At 40.3% G+C, this 17,652-nt stretch overlaps 1 protein-coding gene across 1 annotated transcript in view; it reads left to right on the plus strand.

Moving 5' to 3' along the window:
- Positions 1–4,044, plus strand: part of MAP1B (microtubule associated protein 1B) — a 121,163-nt gene extending 117,119 nt beyond the window's left edge. The window contains exon 7 of the mRNA XM_027864216.1: positions 14–4,044. Coding sequence (XP_027720017.1) covers positions 14–169 — 156 coding nt within the window. The 3' untranslated portion in view covers positions 170–4,044. The remainder of the gene's footprint in view (positions 1–13) is intronic.
- The last annotated feature ends 13,608 nt before the right edge of the window (positions 4,045–17,652 follow it).

Raw genomic sequence — 17,652 nt, forward strand, 5'->3', positions numbered from 1 at the left:
TTTCACCCTTCAGGTGACCCTAATCCCAACTCATGACTCCGAAGTGATGAGGGAATGGTACCAAGAGACCCACGAGAAACAGCAGGACCTCAACATCATGGTTCTAGCAAGCAGCAGCACTGTTGTCATGCAAGATGAATCCTTCCCTGCATGCAAGATCGAATTGTAAAAGCAAAAAACAAAAAACAAAAACAAAAGAACACAACACAACCTTTAAACTTTGTTTCCAGAAATTCTTCAATTTGAAACCACCTTTTCTAAAAAAGTTAACCCATTCAATTCAACTGCTGAACTATTTACCTGCCAAATGCTATACTGTGTCATGGTGATGCAAGTCACTAATATTTTTCAGTTTTTGCTGATTGCTAAAGGGAAGTAACAGTATTCCCGCAATAGGGTTCAAATTACTGCAGAATTACAAATCCTGGCTCATCTCCGCTGAACGTTTAGAAACCATGCACTAGCAAACCCAACTTGACTTCTGCCAGGTAGAGGCATTTGTCTTAGAGAGAGAGAGAGAGAGAGAGAAAGAACAGAAGAGAAAGACAGTAAGACAGTGAAAGGGTGAGTGCTGGCAAGATACACAGAGAGAAAAGGAGAGAGGGGTAGGGTAAGGAGGAGAAAGTAACAAACAATTAGGTCTGCACTTGTCTCGGGCAATAAGTGTATTTACTTCTGCAATTTACTTAGACTATCACATGGAAAGCAAGTTTTCAATTTATATGAGTCTGAGTTATGAAAAAAAAAAAAGGTATTCACTTACTAAACTAAGTTGGCTGGAAAACAAACGACCCAAAATAACAGCAACATAAAGAAGGGAAGTGACTCTGAAGGGACATGAAATCTTCCCATCTTACCTATTCTAGTTTGAATTCTGCATACTGACATAGCGTAGTAATCCTAGGCTGGACCCACAAGTAGTCGGAACCCCATTCAGAACTCTCAGAACTTTTCTTTTAACTTGCAAATAGGTTGGTCTAAGGCATGCTCCCAGTGTCCACCCACTTAGTCCACTCTGAATCACTCCAACCTGCATGCGTGAACACCCAAGTCAACAGCCAATTAACTGAAGCAAAATACCAAAGCAGTTGGGAGTTACATACCTTCAGTAGACAATTTGCCTTAGAAAGTGACTTGAATGTACAAAGATACTTGATGCACTTATTTTTTAACGTGAGACAGCAAGTTTATAAAACATCTGTGTAGGATTATAGATACACCAGTCAAAGGAGTGTGAGTGTGCACGTGTGGTATTAGGAGCCAATCTGATTGGTCCAACAGCTTGGAGCTGTGAGTGACCAGTATGTCCATGGAACACCACCAGCTCCACATCAGTGCACTGTGGCCCCTCAACCCAACAAGACGAGCCTTTTTGAAAGCTTCTTTTATATTACAGCAAGATCAAGCCTGAAGCGGCATCAGTGACCAGAAGTGGGAAACGTAGCGAACCATTCTTACTGTATGTTGACAGAGGTTCTCAGCGAGTGTACAGTGTTTGCCTTCCTTTGTCTTTCATTGGCTTTTTATTTTCAATTCATTTCAGAGCAATTATGGGAACAAGTGTACAGAAGAAATTTTTTTTTTAGCTATGTGTGAACTTTTCATAGATGAACTTTTTAACACAAGTTTTTGTTTACAGGAAAATGCAAAGAAAAAAATTTCAGGTGAAGGTAATTTTATTTTTTTTAAAAAAGTCTTTTGTAAGACAAAAAAAAACCCCATCAATAATGTTGTTTGAGGTTTTGATGAGAATGAAGTCTGGTTTTGCAGTCATATATTGATGAAAGCCCTTGAACTGCCAGGAATAATGGTTCTTTCCCCACCACCCGGTGTCACATGCCCCTCCCCCCCAATAACATTTAAATTTGAGTGTTAGTTATATTTGAGAGTGGGGACCAACAGGACAGGTACAGCACTCAAGAGTATCTGATGTTTTACTTCTTTGAACACCTTCAGCAACGAGATGAATGAGCCAAAATACATTTAAAGAACCCAAGCAAATTTTTGCTTTGGCATTTTTTTTCTTTTAAAAAAAAATTTTAAATTGAGAGCAGTTAAGTTCCCAATTCCTGTAGAATCGTAACCTAGAACACAGAGATCATTTCTCTCATCACAGCCATTTGACACATTAGTTTGGGAAGCTTGATAAAGATCAAGCTAAGGTTCAGGTGAGACATCGGGGCTCCCAGATCTCAAAAGAAGGATGCTTTTATTAAAGAAATTGTGCTGCTCTGCACAACTCACATTTCCTGCAGACTCTAAGGTCCATTAGGTAGCCGAACAGTGACCTCATTTTATTTTCCGTTTGTATTTATTTCAGAATTAACATTGTTAGTTTATTTTTGTTTGATAAGGTGTATGTTTGCACTGCTAACTTTTATGAGGGTTTAAAAATGTTCTTCAGAGCCCTTTCATAGAGGGCTCATGCAGTCCACTTAATGCTGTGAATTAAGTTTTTCAAATGTTTAATTTAAAAGAAATTAATATTCTATTTTTGTTAGATGTCTCTAGCAACACAGCCTTTATTTATTACTCTGTCTCTTCAAAATCCTTTAAAAAATAACTCAGAATTATTATGGAACAAAAAAAAAACCCCACATACAAAGGGAATGAATTATGAAGAAAATCAAATTTGCCAAGTTCATAATCATTTTCTTAGAATTTATTGTACAGGACAGCTTATGAAATGAAAGAAAAAATAGCCTATTGCTTAACTGATTAATCTGAATTCTGCCACAGTCTTTTGCAGATAAGATTCCAAAGTGTGTTTAGTGGAGGGAGAGCAAACTTGCCACCTTCTTGCCTATTTGGGAACTCTTGGTAGTTTTTATTTGGCAGGAGCTCTAGTTATGGTGGGAGCTTTGGCTCGTATGTGAGTTTTGCTTTTAAGCAAACAAACATGTATTTTGGCCAAATAGTAGTCCATTTTCCATTTCTAGTATATTTTCTTTTTTGCTGCTATAGAATTTGAGAAAGAGAGAAAGAAGGAAAGAAAGAAAAAGAAAGAAAGAAGAAAAAGAAAAGAACTGTCACTGGTCAGCTGGCTTTTTCCTATAAAATATTGTAATTGCTTCCTCCTTCCACCTCCATTCTAAATGATGGCAACAGCCTGAGAGTTACAGAGCAAACCAAGGTTTACGATGGGATAGCTCCTCTTGCCCCAGAGCCTTTCCTGCCCGTGTGAATAAATTTGCTAGTTACAGACCTACCCACTTCTTTTAGCACCACTCATCACAATGTACTGTGTACATTCATGGTGAGCTCTAGAAATCAGCACAGATTTTTAGAAGCATGGTTTGATATTGATTCCTCCACTTACATGGATTCAATATTCAAGTGCAGAGCACACTCAGTTTAAATGACGGTATTCCCCATGACAACATTCATAATCATGACCTCGGTGGTAGTACTCTGGACAAAATTTGATGGAGAATGAACATTAGAGATGACACTCCATTTCCAATGTGAACCAGCTCTCCTTCCTTTCATCCTCTTCCCCATGCATGCTTTCTCAGTCTTGTGGTGGGACTGGATACATTGACTCCCTCCAACACCATCTCCATGGCATTAATTTTTTTTTGATTTAACATAGATCCCACAGTGTATATGAATGTTTTAAGTGTCTCCAATAGTTTACACAATTTAGGAGCTTTCCAAGGCTCATTCCCTAAGATTTAATCATTTGGTTAATGGTGTTTTACAGCCCCTTACCCATCCCATATGCTCCCCCCCCAATAAACCCACAGCATCCGAAAGCTGCTGTGCTACTTTAGAACTGCTGTCTTGCCTCTATTTCAGGTACCTGTCCCTGGGAGGTTCTTACTCAGTGATGATATTGTGAGAGTTTTAGTATTTTTTTTTAATTTAGTAGATCAGAAAGCGGTTCTGTTTACATTTGAAAGGAACTATAAGCTTTGATCTTTTAACTGAACAATACACCAAAAGCGATCTAGAGATGAGCATTTCTTTAAATGCAATTATGTTATTCACTTGGTATAAATTAAAAAAAAATACAACTAACAAAAACCAACCTGTTTGTTGTAACTTCTGCTAAAGGGAATTGACAAGGCAGCACCCACGAAATGTCAGAAAACACAACACAACACAACAAAACTAATAAAAAAAGCTTCTCTGTACTAAAGTAGTTTCGCTCTCCAGATGATGAGAGGTACTGAGGATATATGCATCCAAGACTGGGCTGCCTGAACGGCGGCAGCAACGCTTCTGAGGGAGGCTGTGGTGAGATGTCCCTTGTATACCACTGCCTCTATTGCTGACCTCAGGAAGAAAGTCTTGAGCTGGGCTGAGAAGCACCTCACACACTCCTCTCTCTTATTCTGAATGGTGTTTGTGTCAGTCTGCAGCTGTGTATGGTATTATGTCTTATAATCCTGCATCACTCTATTCTACCCAGTCATATCTAATGTAGAAAATTAGTTTCCAGTGAAAGTAATATGTAGTGCTTTTATGACATTCGTGTGCAATATCCCCTCTTCCATTTGATGTAAAGGAAACAAACTCAGTTCCACAATAAAATACAAAAGTGGTAAAAAGATGCTCTGTGTATATGTGTGTGCATGTGTGTTTTGTCATTTTCGTATCATTGACTGGTTGGTTGGACAGAGCTCTGCATTAGGAGGAGGAGACATGGGTTCAAGTCCCAGCCTCACCATTGGGATCTTGTACAAGTCCCTTCACCTCTGGGCTTTCACATCTTTAAGTGAAGGGTCTGGATGGAATCATCCTTGAAATCCCCTAGAGCTTCTACAAGAGGCATGTCCTGGTGCTTTCCTCTTCCTGGAATTACTTTGTATTTACACCTTTGTACCCCTAGTCTCCCTCCCTCCAACAAGGAAAAAACCAAAAAGTTGCTTAGGGATGGTTTCAATTTTGGTTTGGTATCCTCAGATCCTAGCCCAATATCCTGCATGCCAAGCCCCCACATTTACAGATGAGCAAACTGAGGCCCAATGAGATGAAGTGCCTTGCTTGAGGCACACAGCTGCTTTATTGGCAGAGCTGAGATTAACCTAGGTCTGTAAGTTAGCCCAGACTCTGGGCTCTTTTTGTTTTCACTAAATGAGACCTGTATCCAAAACATTTGGGAAATTCTACAATGCTATGCACATGTAGTGTAAGTGGTTATTATTGTTATACCGTATTTCCTCTCTTAAAAAAATCCCCCCAAAGAAGAAAAAAAGTTTAATGATATTGAATGCGTATTTCCCAGAAAACAGCTGTGGAGAAAGTACTGTTTTGTTTCTCTATTGAGTTGCTTTCAGGGAATGAAGGTCCTTCTAGAATCTCTTCATGCTTCAATAAAGAGATTGTCTTTTTCCCCCCAATTCCATCCATTTTCCTAGCAGACAAACCCACGGGTTCACTAGTTTATTTATGACAGACATTCTATAGCACTAAAGATACTATCATGCTCGTCTTCAGTGGAGGGAATGGGGGTCCCAGAGAAGGAACTGGACCCTGTTTTAGCTACTGTCCAAGTCCTTATCAAGTGTATTCTGAGGACAGGGTTTTCATCCTGGAAAACTCTTGTAGAAGGAAGCACCTGGGCTGAGCCTGGAAAGAAGCTTGGAATTCCAGGAGGCCGAAGTAATGGAGGGTGTGGGGAATGTCATTGACTCTGCCAAGTAATAAAGCAAGATCCAATCACTAGCTCTGGAGTCATAATGAAAATGAAGGCTATCACTCAAACTCATTTCAACCTCAGTTCTACTGAGATGCCTTTTCCTCTTACAAAGTGCAAATGGGAACATGGAAGGGATGAATTGAGTGCCTTGAAGCAATAACCATGCAGGAGTATCCATTATCCAGCAACAGGATAATGACGAATTGATTACTTTCCCTTTTCCCATATTCCTTTATTTCTCTAAGGGTAGAATTTATGGTTAGAAATTTTATTTTTTTTCATCCCTAATACCTTGGTGAAGGAAAATACCTGGATGAAGAAATTTCTATTTAATCAAAACTTTCCAGACCACAAATTAGCAGAGTGTGAACTCTGAAACTCACAAAACACTTTTCTATTTCTGAGGGATGTCAAGGAATTAACTAGTTCAGACAATTTTTCATGGCTGCTACAATTCCCAGAATTTACGATTTGGTAATATTCCCATAAAAAATCCTGATTTTTAGATTGAATTTATAGGCACTATAACATAGGAAGTCAGATCCTTCCTGACCCTTGACATTGACCTTACCACTACCAGACCTCCACCTCCCCCTAGTCTTACTTTGATTCGCCATAGAATGAGAGAGAACTTGACTCCTAATGAATTTAATTACCATCTCTACGCTGTTGGGTTCTCAAATCTGCCTCTCCTGCCCAGTCTCTCTGCTGACCTCTAATCTTGAATCTCCAGCTGCATTTCAGTAATCTCAAACTGGATGTCCAGTAGATGTCTTAAACTCCGTATGTCCAAATCAGAACTTAATATCTTTCCCCTAAGCCCCTTCCCCTTCCAACTTTCCCAATACCTCAAGTTCACAACCTAGGTGTCACCCTTGATTCCTCAGTGTCTGTCACCCGGTATCCAAGCTGTTGCCAAGGCCTGTCAATTTCACCTTTGCAGCATCTCTCAATTACATCTCCTTCTCTCCTCTGCCCATTGTCACCACTCTAGTACAGGGCTTTATCATCCTGCACCTGGATTATTGCAGTAGCCTGCTAGTGGGCCTGCCTACTTCAAGTCTCTCCCCACTCCAGTCCATCCTCTACTCAGCTACTAAAGTGATTTTCCTAAAACACCAGTCTGATCATGTCACACATACATCTCCTCCTGCCTCCTTCCCACCCCAAACTCCAGTGAATCTGTGTTGCCTTCAGGAGCAAATATAAAATGCTCTGTTTGGCATTCAAAGCCCTTTACATCCTAGCCCAGAAGAACAAAAGAAAATCTACAAGCCAGGACAAGTAGGTGGTGCAGTAGATAGAGCACTAGGCCCAGAGTCAGGAAGACCTGAGTTCAAGTGCACCTTCAGACACTTACTTAGCTGTGTGACTTTGGGTAAGTCACTTAACTTGTTTGTCTTACTTTCCTTAAATGTAAAATGGGGGATAATAATAGGATTAAGTGAAATAATATTGCACAGTGCCTGGCACATAGGCATTATGTAAAAGCTAGCTGTTATTCTCATCATCACACATAGGGGATGGATGAGTTTAATGCTGGAGGGTTGGCCCTACAACATTTCTATCTGTTGTAGGACTTTGTTTGAGAAAAGTCCTTTATTAGCTGAAGATGGATTCCCTTCAGCCTTTCCCTTCTATTGCCCTATGTTCCTTTGGAACTCTTCAGTTCTTTCTCTTTTTTCATTCATTTATTCATCAACTGTTTAGTAATTAACTACTATGTTCCAAGCACTGTGCTAGGTGCTTTGGGTCACAAAAAACAAACCAGTCCCTGCTCTCAGGGATTCTAGTGAGGAGGGAGATGATGCCTATAATGACAGCTAAGTACAAACTATATATGATGTAAATACCAGATAGAATTTGTGAAGGAAAGAATCGTGGAGGGTCTCCTGTAGGAGATACAACTGGGCTGGGCCCTGAAGGAAGTTAGAGATGTTCACAATACTGCTCACAGTAATCCATCACTTGCTTGAAGTCTCTCTCTGTTCTGTACCCCTTTTGGAACTCAAACGGCTCAAGAAACATTCCTATTCTTGACCCTGTTACCCCAGGAGAAGGTCGGGAAGGAATAGAGAGCCACATAAGTCTCTGCTGCATTTTCTTTGGACTTAACATCATATCACTAAGCCAAGAATGTCTAAAGACTATTCTTAGTCTTGTCCTTTACCCTTAGAAAATGACAGCCTGGGGCAGCTAGGTGGTGCAATGGATAGAGCTCTAGCCTTGGAGTCAAGAGGACCTGAGTTCAAATCTGGCCTCAGACACATGACACTTACTAGCTGCGTGACCCTGGGCAAGTCACTTAACCCCAATTGCCTCACCAAAAAAAAGCAAATAAAAAAAAAAGCAGAAGAAGATGACAGAACTTATTTGCAATGAGAGCACTCCCTCTGGCTGTGCCCCAAGCTTGGAACACTCTCCCCTCTCTACTCTGGCTACTGATTTCCCTGGCTTCCTTTAAATCCCAACTAAAATCCCACCTTCTAAAGAAAGCCTTCCCCAACCTCTAATTATTTCCTATTTATCCTGTATATAGCTTGCTTTGTATATATTTGTTTGCCTGTTGTTTCTCCCATTGGATTGTAAGCTTCCTGAGGGCAGGGACTGTCTTTTGCCTCTTTGTGTATCTCTAGCAGTGCCTAGCACATAGTAAGCACTTAATAAATATTTATTGAATTGTTTATTGAATTTAATTAATTTCACTAAACATATCAAATACCTAGTAAGTGCAAAGCTCTTCAGGAAAGATAGCAGTGAATGAGGTCCCTGCTTTTAAGAAGCTTCCAGTCTAGTAGACTGGCTTGCCATGATTTCAGACTAATGCCACATTGCTGTGCTTTTCTAAGCCTCTCAGTTCCTTGAAAGGTAGCTAGAACAGTAGATAACCATGAAGCAGGAAGAGACCTGGAAAAGCTTTCTGGTTCATCTGAATATTCTAGGTACAACTTTAAACCAGCCAATACAGGGAACGGTCATATCTCTAACCATCTTTAAATGTGAGGTGCCAGATCTCCGAGATTCTATGATTTCCTCAGTAACACCTAAGTTCTCACTGCTCCAGTCCAGAAGGCTTTTCTCATGTTTGAGTTAAATTTCTTCACTATCTCTTTAGTCTATCATTTATTCTCAAAAGTGATGGGGTAGGAGTGGAGGGAGTGGCTAGGTGTCATAGTGGAGTTCCGCTGGCCCTGAAGTGAGGAAGAATTGATTTCAAATTCAGCCTCACACACTTATTAGCTGTGTGACCCTGGGCAAGTCACTTAACCCCGATTGTCCACTCTACCCCCCAAAAAAGTTATAGAGGACAACTGGACCCTTTGGACTGAAAAGTGGAGTCCACTTTTCAGTTTTCCCTCAATTTTTCCTTTTTTTAGGCTTCAAATTCAATCAATGTATACCTCTTCAATGCCTACTATGTACAAGGCATTAGGCTAGATACTATGGTCATTTTGTGGATCTCTGTGGATGCTGTTCTATTTTTCTACAACTGGATTAAGTGCGAGGGGGTGTGGCCACTTGGAAAATGTGGAATAAAGAAATGACTTGTAAATTTCCGTGGTGAAGAGATGTTGTAATATAAGAGATGGTCACTGGATTTGGAGTGAGAAGACCAAGATTCAGATGGCATTTCTTGGGGCAGCTAGGTGGTGCGGTGTATAGAGCATCGGCCCTGGAGTCAGGAGGACCTGAGTTCAAATCTGACCTCAGACATATAACACTCACTAGCTGTGTGACCCTGGGCAAGTCACTTAACCCCAATTGCCTAGCCCCCCCAAAAAATAATAATAAGATAAATAAAAATAAAATGGCATTTCTTCTACTCAACAACTGTATGACCTTGTAGACATCATGCCACCTCTGTAGGTGGTCAGTTTTCTCATCTGTGAAATAAGAGGCTTGGACTAGGTGATTACTAAGGTTTTTCTAACTAAATCCTCTTTGCTCTTAAAATTTATGTACCTCTGAAATCTAGCAGAGCCAACAGATAGAGTGACAAGTCTTCTAGTGTGAATTAAACATTTTTTCCCCTATCTGACCAGCACTAGACTGGTTTATCAGAGATTCTACTCTATCCAGATTTCTTTACCTCCCCTCCAGCCTTGCCATCCTGGAGATAGCTGTGCCTGTGGCTTTCTCTTTAAAAAAAAATAATATTTTTTCATATTTTATTTTTTCCAATTACATATAAAAACAATTTTTAACATTCTTTGTAAAAAATTGTTGAGTTCCAAATTCCTTCCCCCTTCTCTCCCCTCCTTATTGAGAAAGCAAGAAATCTGATAGTTATACACGTGCAGTCATGCAAAACATATTTCCATATTAGTCATGTTGTGAAAGAAATCACAGACCAAAAAAAACAAGAAGAACAATATAAGTTAAAAAAGTATGCTTTGATCTGCATCCAGACTCCATCAGTTCTTTCTCTGGAGGTAGATTAGCTTTCTCTTTTGATTGATGGCTCAAACTCTGGCTCAAGACACCCATTTCCTGAGGGTCCCTGGCTGTGCTCTCTTCTTGGCTCCACTCCTTATTCTCTGAACTCCCCTTCCTTACCATAGCCTCGGTTCCCCACAGCTTTCTAGCTCCCCTCTATGGATTATCTTCCCCCATTAGAATGTATGTTCCTTGAGGATAGAGACTGTCTTTTTGGATTGCATTTGTATCTTAGTGCTTAGTACAGTGCCTAACTCTTGATAAATGCTCTGTCTGTTTATCTGATAGTTATCTACTATCTTTGGTTAATTTCATTGACCAAATATGGCTGTGACTTAAAATGGTGCCAGCCTCATGGTTTGGCTTTCCATGTGCTCCCCTTCACTTCCCCCTCTCTCTTCAGTGGACCATTATTAGATGTCACCATTCTATCAATACTGAGATAGACAGCATCATGTTTGTATAGGTAGAAAGGATGCTATGTAAGGCTTCTGTTTCTCTAGACCCATCTCCCCTGAGCCAGGAAACCATCCATTCCCTACAGTGGCTTAACTCTCTGTGATGAAAGACATCTTTTCAAGGGATTCCTCAGGCTTCCTTTTACCTTCAGCGATCTGCATCTCCCAATCTAGGATGTTTTGAAGGCTGACTTAAGGTGTGTTGAAAGCTTCTAAAGCACTATACAGACTAATTTGAACGAAAGTTCTCTTGGCTTAGGCTGCATTGAAGGGGACCTTTACCCTATTTTCTGCAGAAATCTTTCCCTCAGTATTTTACATATTCTAATGCTCATCAAAGGCAATAATGCAAGAGGCAACAAAGTGGTGCAGTGGATAGAATGCTGAACTTTGAGTCAGGAAGATCTGAGTTCAGATTTGACCTCAGATACTTACTATCTGTGTGACCCTGGGCAAATCACTTCACCTCTATTTGCCTCAGTTTCCTCATCTGTAAAATTGGGATGATAACAGCACCTACCTCCTAGGGTTGTTGTGAGGATCAAATGAAATAATATTTGTAAAATGTTCAGCACAGTACCTGACACAGAATCAGTGCTTAATAAATGGTTATTTATCTTTGTATCTGCCTTGGTGCCCAGTACAGTACACTCAATATAGTAAGTTTGCCTAATAATGGGATTTTTTTCCCCAAAGTCCCCCCCCCAAGGCATAAACTAATCGATTTCTGAACTTTGTCCTAGCTAGATTTGGAATTCATCTTTCAGATCTCCTCAGTATGGCTCAAGTAAATATTGTACTTTAAAGTAAGGTCTCAGTATTTGCCACAGTCTATGGAAAGGGATATGATGCATTTTGATGCTCTATATCCATCCATGTATAGGAAAATGTGTATTATTACTGTCAGGAAAACTACCATATCAATGAAATGGGGGAAAATCTCTTTTCATGCCAAGAGGCTGTTATGAACAATGATAAGCAATTTTCCTAAGAAATCTATCCCAAACATTGCGTCTCTTTCCCATTTTCTAGGATGGAGTTTTAATTTTTTTTAAAGTAATTAATTTATTTTTAGTTTTCAACATTCACTTCCATAAGCTTTTTTTTGTGTGTGATTTTTGCTAGGCAATGGGGTTAAGTGACTTGCCCAGGGTCACACAGTTAGTAAGTATCAAGTGTCTGAGGTTGGATTTGAACTCAGGTCCTCCTGACTCCAAGGCCAGCACTCTATCCACTGTGCCACCTAGCTGACCCTCCATAAGCTTTTGAGTTTTAAATTTTCTCCCCCTTCCTTCACGCCTCCCTCCCCAAGATGGCGTGCAATTTAATATAGGCTCTACATATACATTCCTATTAAACATATTTTCACATTAGTCATGTTATAAAGAAGAATTAGAACCAATAAGAGGAATCATTAGAAAGAAGAAACAAAACTAAACAGAAGAAAAAAATAAAAGAGCAAATAGCATGCTTTGATCTGCATTCAAACTCCACAGTTCTTTCTCTGGATGTGGATAGTAATTTCCATCATGAGTCTTTTGGAGATGTCTTAGATCTTTGTATTGCTGAGAAGAGCTAAGTCTATCAAAGTTAGTCATTGCACAACGTGGCTGTTACTGTGTACAATGTTCTCCTGGTTCTGCTCACTTCATTCGGCATCAGTCCATACCCAGTTTTTCTGAAGTCTGCTTGTCCATCGTTTCTTATAGCATAATAGTATTCCATTACATTCATATACCACAACTTGTTCAGTCATTCCCCAATTGATGGGCATCCCCTCAGTTTCCAATTCTTTGCCACCACAGAAAGAGGTGCTATAAATATTTTTGAACATGTGGGTCCTTTTCCCATTTGTTTGATCTCTTTGGGATACAGTCCTAGAAATGCTGGGTCAAAGAGTATGCACATTTTTATAGCCCTTTGGGCACAGTTCCAAATTGCTCTCCAGAATGGTTAGATCAGTTCACAATTCCACCAAAAATGCATTGGTGTTCCAATTTTCCCACATCTTCTCCAATATTTATCATTTTCCTGTTTTGTCATGTTAGCCTATGTGATAGGTGTGATGTGGTACCTCAGAGTCATTTTGATTTGCATTTCTCTAATCAATAGTGATTTAGAGCATTTTTATATGACTATAGATAGCTTTAATTTCTTCATCTGAGAACTGCCTGTTCATATCCTTTGACCATTTATCAATTGGGGAATGACTTGTATTCTTATAAATTTGACTTGGTTCTCTATATACTTTAGAAACAAGGCCTTTATCAGAGACACTGGTTGTAAAAATTCTTTCCAAGTTTTCTGCTTCCCTCCTAATCTTGGTTGCATTGGCTTTGTTTGTGCAAAAACTTTTCAATTTAATGTAATCAAAATTATTCATTTTGCATGTCACAATGTTCTCTGTCTCTTGTTTGGTCATAAATTCTTCCATTCTACTAAATCTGACAGGCAAACAGGGGCAGCTAGATGGCGTAGTGGATAGAGCACCGGCCTTGGAGTTAAGAGGACCTGAGTTCAAATCCGGTCTCAGACACACGATACTTACTAGCTGTGTAAACTCTGGGCAAGTCACTTAACCCTGATTGCCTCACCAAAAAGCAAATATATATTTATGTGAATGGGGGAAGGTAGGGAAAGCTAGAGAAACAATTAATGAAGAGACCAGTGGATGAATATGTTAACTTTCCATTTGTGAATCACCCCTGTTGGTCTTCATTGTAAGGTGAAATATATTTATGGCTAGGGAAAGGGAAAATTACAATGTAATTAACCTAATGGAGATCTGGTGTCTGTCATCAATATAGAAGCCACATTTCAATTACACTGGTTTGCCTTTAACCCCTTCACAGGCTTGCAGTGGGTAGGAGCCTGGTAACAGAAGTGTGCTTAGCTCTGTAGCATCTGTGACTGAAGCTAGGTTCCAAGGGGATATTTCTACCTCAACTCCCTGATGTGATCCAAGGCCAAAGTACACAAAATCTGAGAGGGCTTAGTGTACAAACTAAATTAAAACCAGATGCAAGACACTCTAGGGAGTTTCTCAAATCAGATTTGAAGTAAAAAATTTTAAGTTATAATTACTGGGAATCATCTAAAACCTTCCCACTCATTTCTTGCTGTAAATAAGTTTCTTTAACCCCTGGTTAAAGTGACTTAATCTTAACCACAACAGCTGTGGTAGAGCAGGAAGATCACCACCCATTATCCTGCCTCTGACCCTTACTACCAGTGAGTACTTGGGGAAAGTCAATTAGCCTCTCTGGGTATCCATTTTCTCAGCTGTAAAAGGAGAAGACAGAACTAGACAGTTCCCAAGGTCTCTTCCAGCTCTGAGTTTCTGATCCTACCACATAACATTTTCTCCCAGGAGTTCAAAGTACCCTTTCACCTTTCTCTAATTCTCAAGATGTTTTTCAGTAGTAGGTGAGGAGCAGAAATGATCATTTTATAGACGTGGAAAGACAGAGAGATGATATGCCTGAGGCAGTACAGGGGAAAGAGGCGGATTTGGAAAATAGATCTTGTATCTTTTTTTTTTTTTTAAAGTAAGGCACCGCTCCCTTACCTTTACCTCATCCTTTAAAAAAAGTAAGACTACTGCATATGAATATGTGGATATAGGATACTATACTATTTACCTCCACCACCACTCCCCCTACCCTCCCTGTCTCTTTTCCTCATCTACTGGTGTCCCAACCAATTACTCTCCACCTAATAGTGAATGAAAACTCTCTTCATGTTTCCCATCCCTAGTGTGCAGGCTTCTCTCCCTCCATCCTTTTGGTAGTGGGAAGTAGAGTAGTCCAATTCAATTAAACAAACATTTTACTAAGCATTTACCATGGGGATTTAAAGGGAAAAAAAAGAAATAGTCCCTGCCCTCAAGGAGCTTACATTCTAGTGGAGAGAGAGACTATATACACAAATTATAAGGAGAACTGAAGAGGGAGAGATGAGCAGAGAAGAGCAGCTTATGTCAATAAGCATTTATTATGGACCAGGCACTGTTAAGCCCTCAGAATACAAATCTAAGCCAAAAGGAAGAAGGTCCTTGTCCTTCCCCCTAATGGGTGAAGACAACACATAGAAGGGCACTAAGAAGTGGGGAGGGAGAGGGAGAGGGAGAGAAGGGATGGTGGAATCTGGAGAGTCAGGAGCAGAACTAGGAGAGGAGAGAAGGGTCTGGGCACTTTCCCAAAATGAAGGTTCCACAAGGAGCTCACCAATCCAAGGAAGGGACAAAAATGCCAGAGAGGTCTTTTAGACTGAGAAGGTCCCAGGAGACATATTTCAGGGTGAAAAGGTTATTGGGGGTTTGGTAGAGAGGTCCTGAGAGTCAGAAACAGAGGAGAGAAAGGAAGGAAGGGGCGCACAAAAGGGTCATGGAGGAGCTGAGTTATGAAGGAAGACTAGGATTCTAAGAGGTGGAGAAGAGGAAGGAGCACATTCCAGACATGGGGGGTGGCTTGGGTATATGCGTGGAGGTGAGAGATGGAATGTCAAGTTTGGTGGAATAGGGAGTGGGGCCATTATTAGTCCAGTCTGGTTACACCAAGTTCATGAAATAAGGTGGAAAAGGTAGATGGAGACCAGATTGGGAAAGGTCTTACTGGCCCAGTTGAGGAGCCTCTATCTCATGCTATAGACAATGGAGACCCACTGCAGATTTTTGAGTCAGATTGTAGGAACACAGATTTAGAACTGGAAGAAGCCATTTAGTCTAAGCCACTCATTTTACAGGTGAGGAAACTGAGACCTACAGAGGTGAAATAACTAGTCCAGTTACCCTAGGTAGTAAATGGTAGAGATGGTATTTGAACCAAGATCCTCTAACTTGAAATACAGTACATGTCGCATTGTATCACACTGCTTCCCAAGGGAGTATCAATAACAACAATGATAGCTAGCATTTATATAGTGCTTTAAAGTTTGTAAAGCATTTTACATGTTATATCCTTTGATCCTCCCAACCACCCTGGGAGGTAGGTGTTATTATTATCCCCATTTTACAGATGAGGTAAGAGAGGTTAAATGATTTGCCGAGGGTCACACAGCTAATAAAAGGCTGTGGAAAGATTTTTTAAAATTTATATATATAATATATATATATATTTAGTTTTCAACATTCACTTTTATAAGATTTTGAGTTCTAAATTTCCCCCCTTCCCCCTCCCCAAGATGGCATGCAATCTGATATAGGTTATACATGTATGATCATATTAAACATATATTGTGGAAAGATTTAAACTCAGGTCTTCCTGACTCCAAGACCAATGCTATCCACTGTACCAGCTAGCTGCTGAAATAATATTACTTGGGCAGTTGTGAAAAAAATAGATTAGAAAGAAGTAGGACAGGAAGCTAAGAGAGCCAATTTTTGTTATTGTTGTTCAGTTGTGTCTGATTCTACATGATCCAATTTGGAGTTTTCTTCATTTTTGGAGGCAAGTGGGATTAACTGACTTGCCCTGGGTCACATACCTAGTAAGTGTCTGAGATCATATTTGAACTCAGGTCCTCCTGACTGCAGAGATGGTGCTCTATCCACTGCGCCATCTAGCCGTACTCTTTTCTTGGCAGAGATACTGGAGTGGTTTGCCATTTCCTTCTCCAGCTCATTTTACAAATAAGGAAACTGAGGCAAACAGTATGAAGTGACTTGCCCAGGGTAACTCAGCTGGTAAATGTCTGAGGTTGGATTTGAACTCAGGAAGCTGAGTCTTCCTGACTCCAAACCCAGTGCTCTATCCACTGCACCACCTGGAAGACCTATTAGGAGACTATTATACTGGTCCAGATGAAAGATGATGAGATCTTGAATGAAAGGAGAGGCTCCCAGACTGGGGAGAAAGGGTGAGGGAAGATGAAGCTTTCAGACTACTAAAAGCAGGAGCCCCATAGCCCAAGGGTCTTGCCTAGGGGCTGACTGTCCCCAACCTCTGGCTCCAAAAGCAGTCCTGCATACTTTGCTTACAGAAATGCCCACTGGGAATGAAAATACCCTGAATAGGAAGAGAATGAGAAAACAATTTTCCACAAATTCCCAAAGGTGGTCATGCAGCTGGAGCAAAGAAAGAAAACAGGATGTTGGGGTTTATGTGCAGGGAGACATTAGAAGGAGGGACTTCTAATGTCAAAGCTGAGTTCTGTCTTCAGAGGAAGAGTTGGATGGAGCTTTATTTGACTCTTCTAGGACCTTGGTTAATCTGAATGAAATAGCCTAACAGGGCAAGGACTACGTAGGCTAGGAACCTACCTGGGTTGTCACATTGAATTGGGATACAAGGAACATTTTATATACTTTTTAATAAACGTACATAAATTTAATGCCAGGAAATGTAGACATGGCATGGTGTAGAGCACAGTTCAGGGCCTAGGAGACTGGGGCTGAAGTCACCATCTCTGATTCAGGCAGGCAGGCAACAAGTACTCATTAAGCACTTACTATGTGCTAAATACTGGGGATGCAATTCTAATTGGAGAAGACAACACACAAAAGAGAACTGAAAAGAGGGGAAGGGATACCTAGAGAGTCAGAAACACTGTTGGGAGGGGAATGGAGTACTTTTCAATCCAATGACATTGACTTCCTTGCTGTTCCTAGCAGATGATTCTCCATCTCCCAACCTGGGAATTTTCACCCACTGTCCCTCATGCCTGGAATTCTCTCCTTCTTCATCTCTGTTTCCTGGCCTTCCTGACTTTCTTCAAGCCTAGGTAAAGTCTTACTGTAAGAATCCCAAGAACTGGCAAGAGACTGACAGGCTCTTAGAGCTCATTAGTGTGGAGAATTAATTTCTAGGGGGAAAGATAATTAAGTTAAAAATTTTAAATCAGAGATTTTTCAAAAACTTATTTTGTACCCCTTTTATTCCTCCTACCCTTCCCTGCAACTTAGCAAGGCATCCTTTGTGACAAAAAGGAAATAATCTTATTGTTTACTATGTGCCAGTCACTCTACTAAGCTCAAGGAACAGAAATACAAGCAAAAAGAAAGACAATCCCTGCCCTCAAGGAGCTTATATTCTAACACAGGAAAACAACACACATAAGGGAGCTGAAGTGTGTGTGTGTGTGTGTGTGTGTGTGTGTGTGTGTGTGTGTGTGTGT

Source organism: Vombatus ursinus, unplaced genomic scaffold (genome assembly GCF_900497805.2).
Source record: "Vombatus ursinus unplaced genomic scaffold, bare-nosed wombat genome assembly UNPS02014774.1, whole genome shotgun sequence".
NCBI lineage: Eukaryota > Metazoa > Chordata > Mammalia > Diprotodontia > Vombatidae > Vombatus > Vombatus ursinus.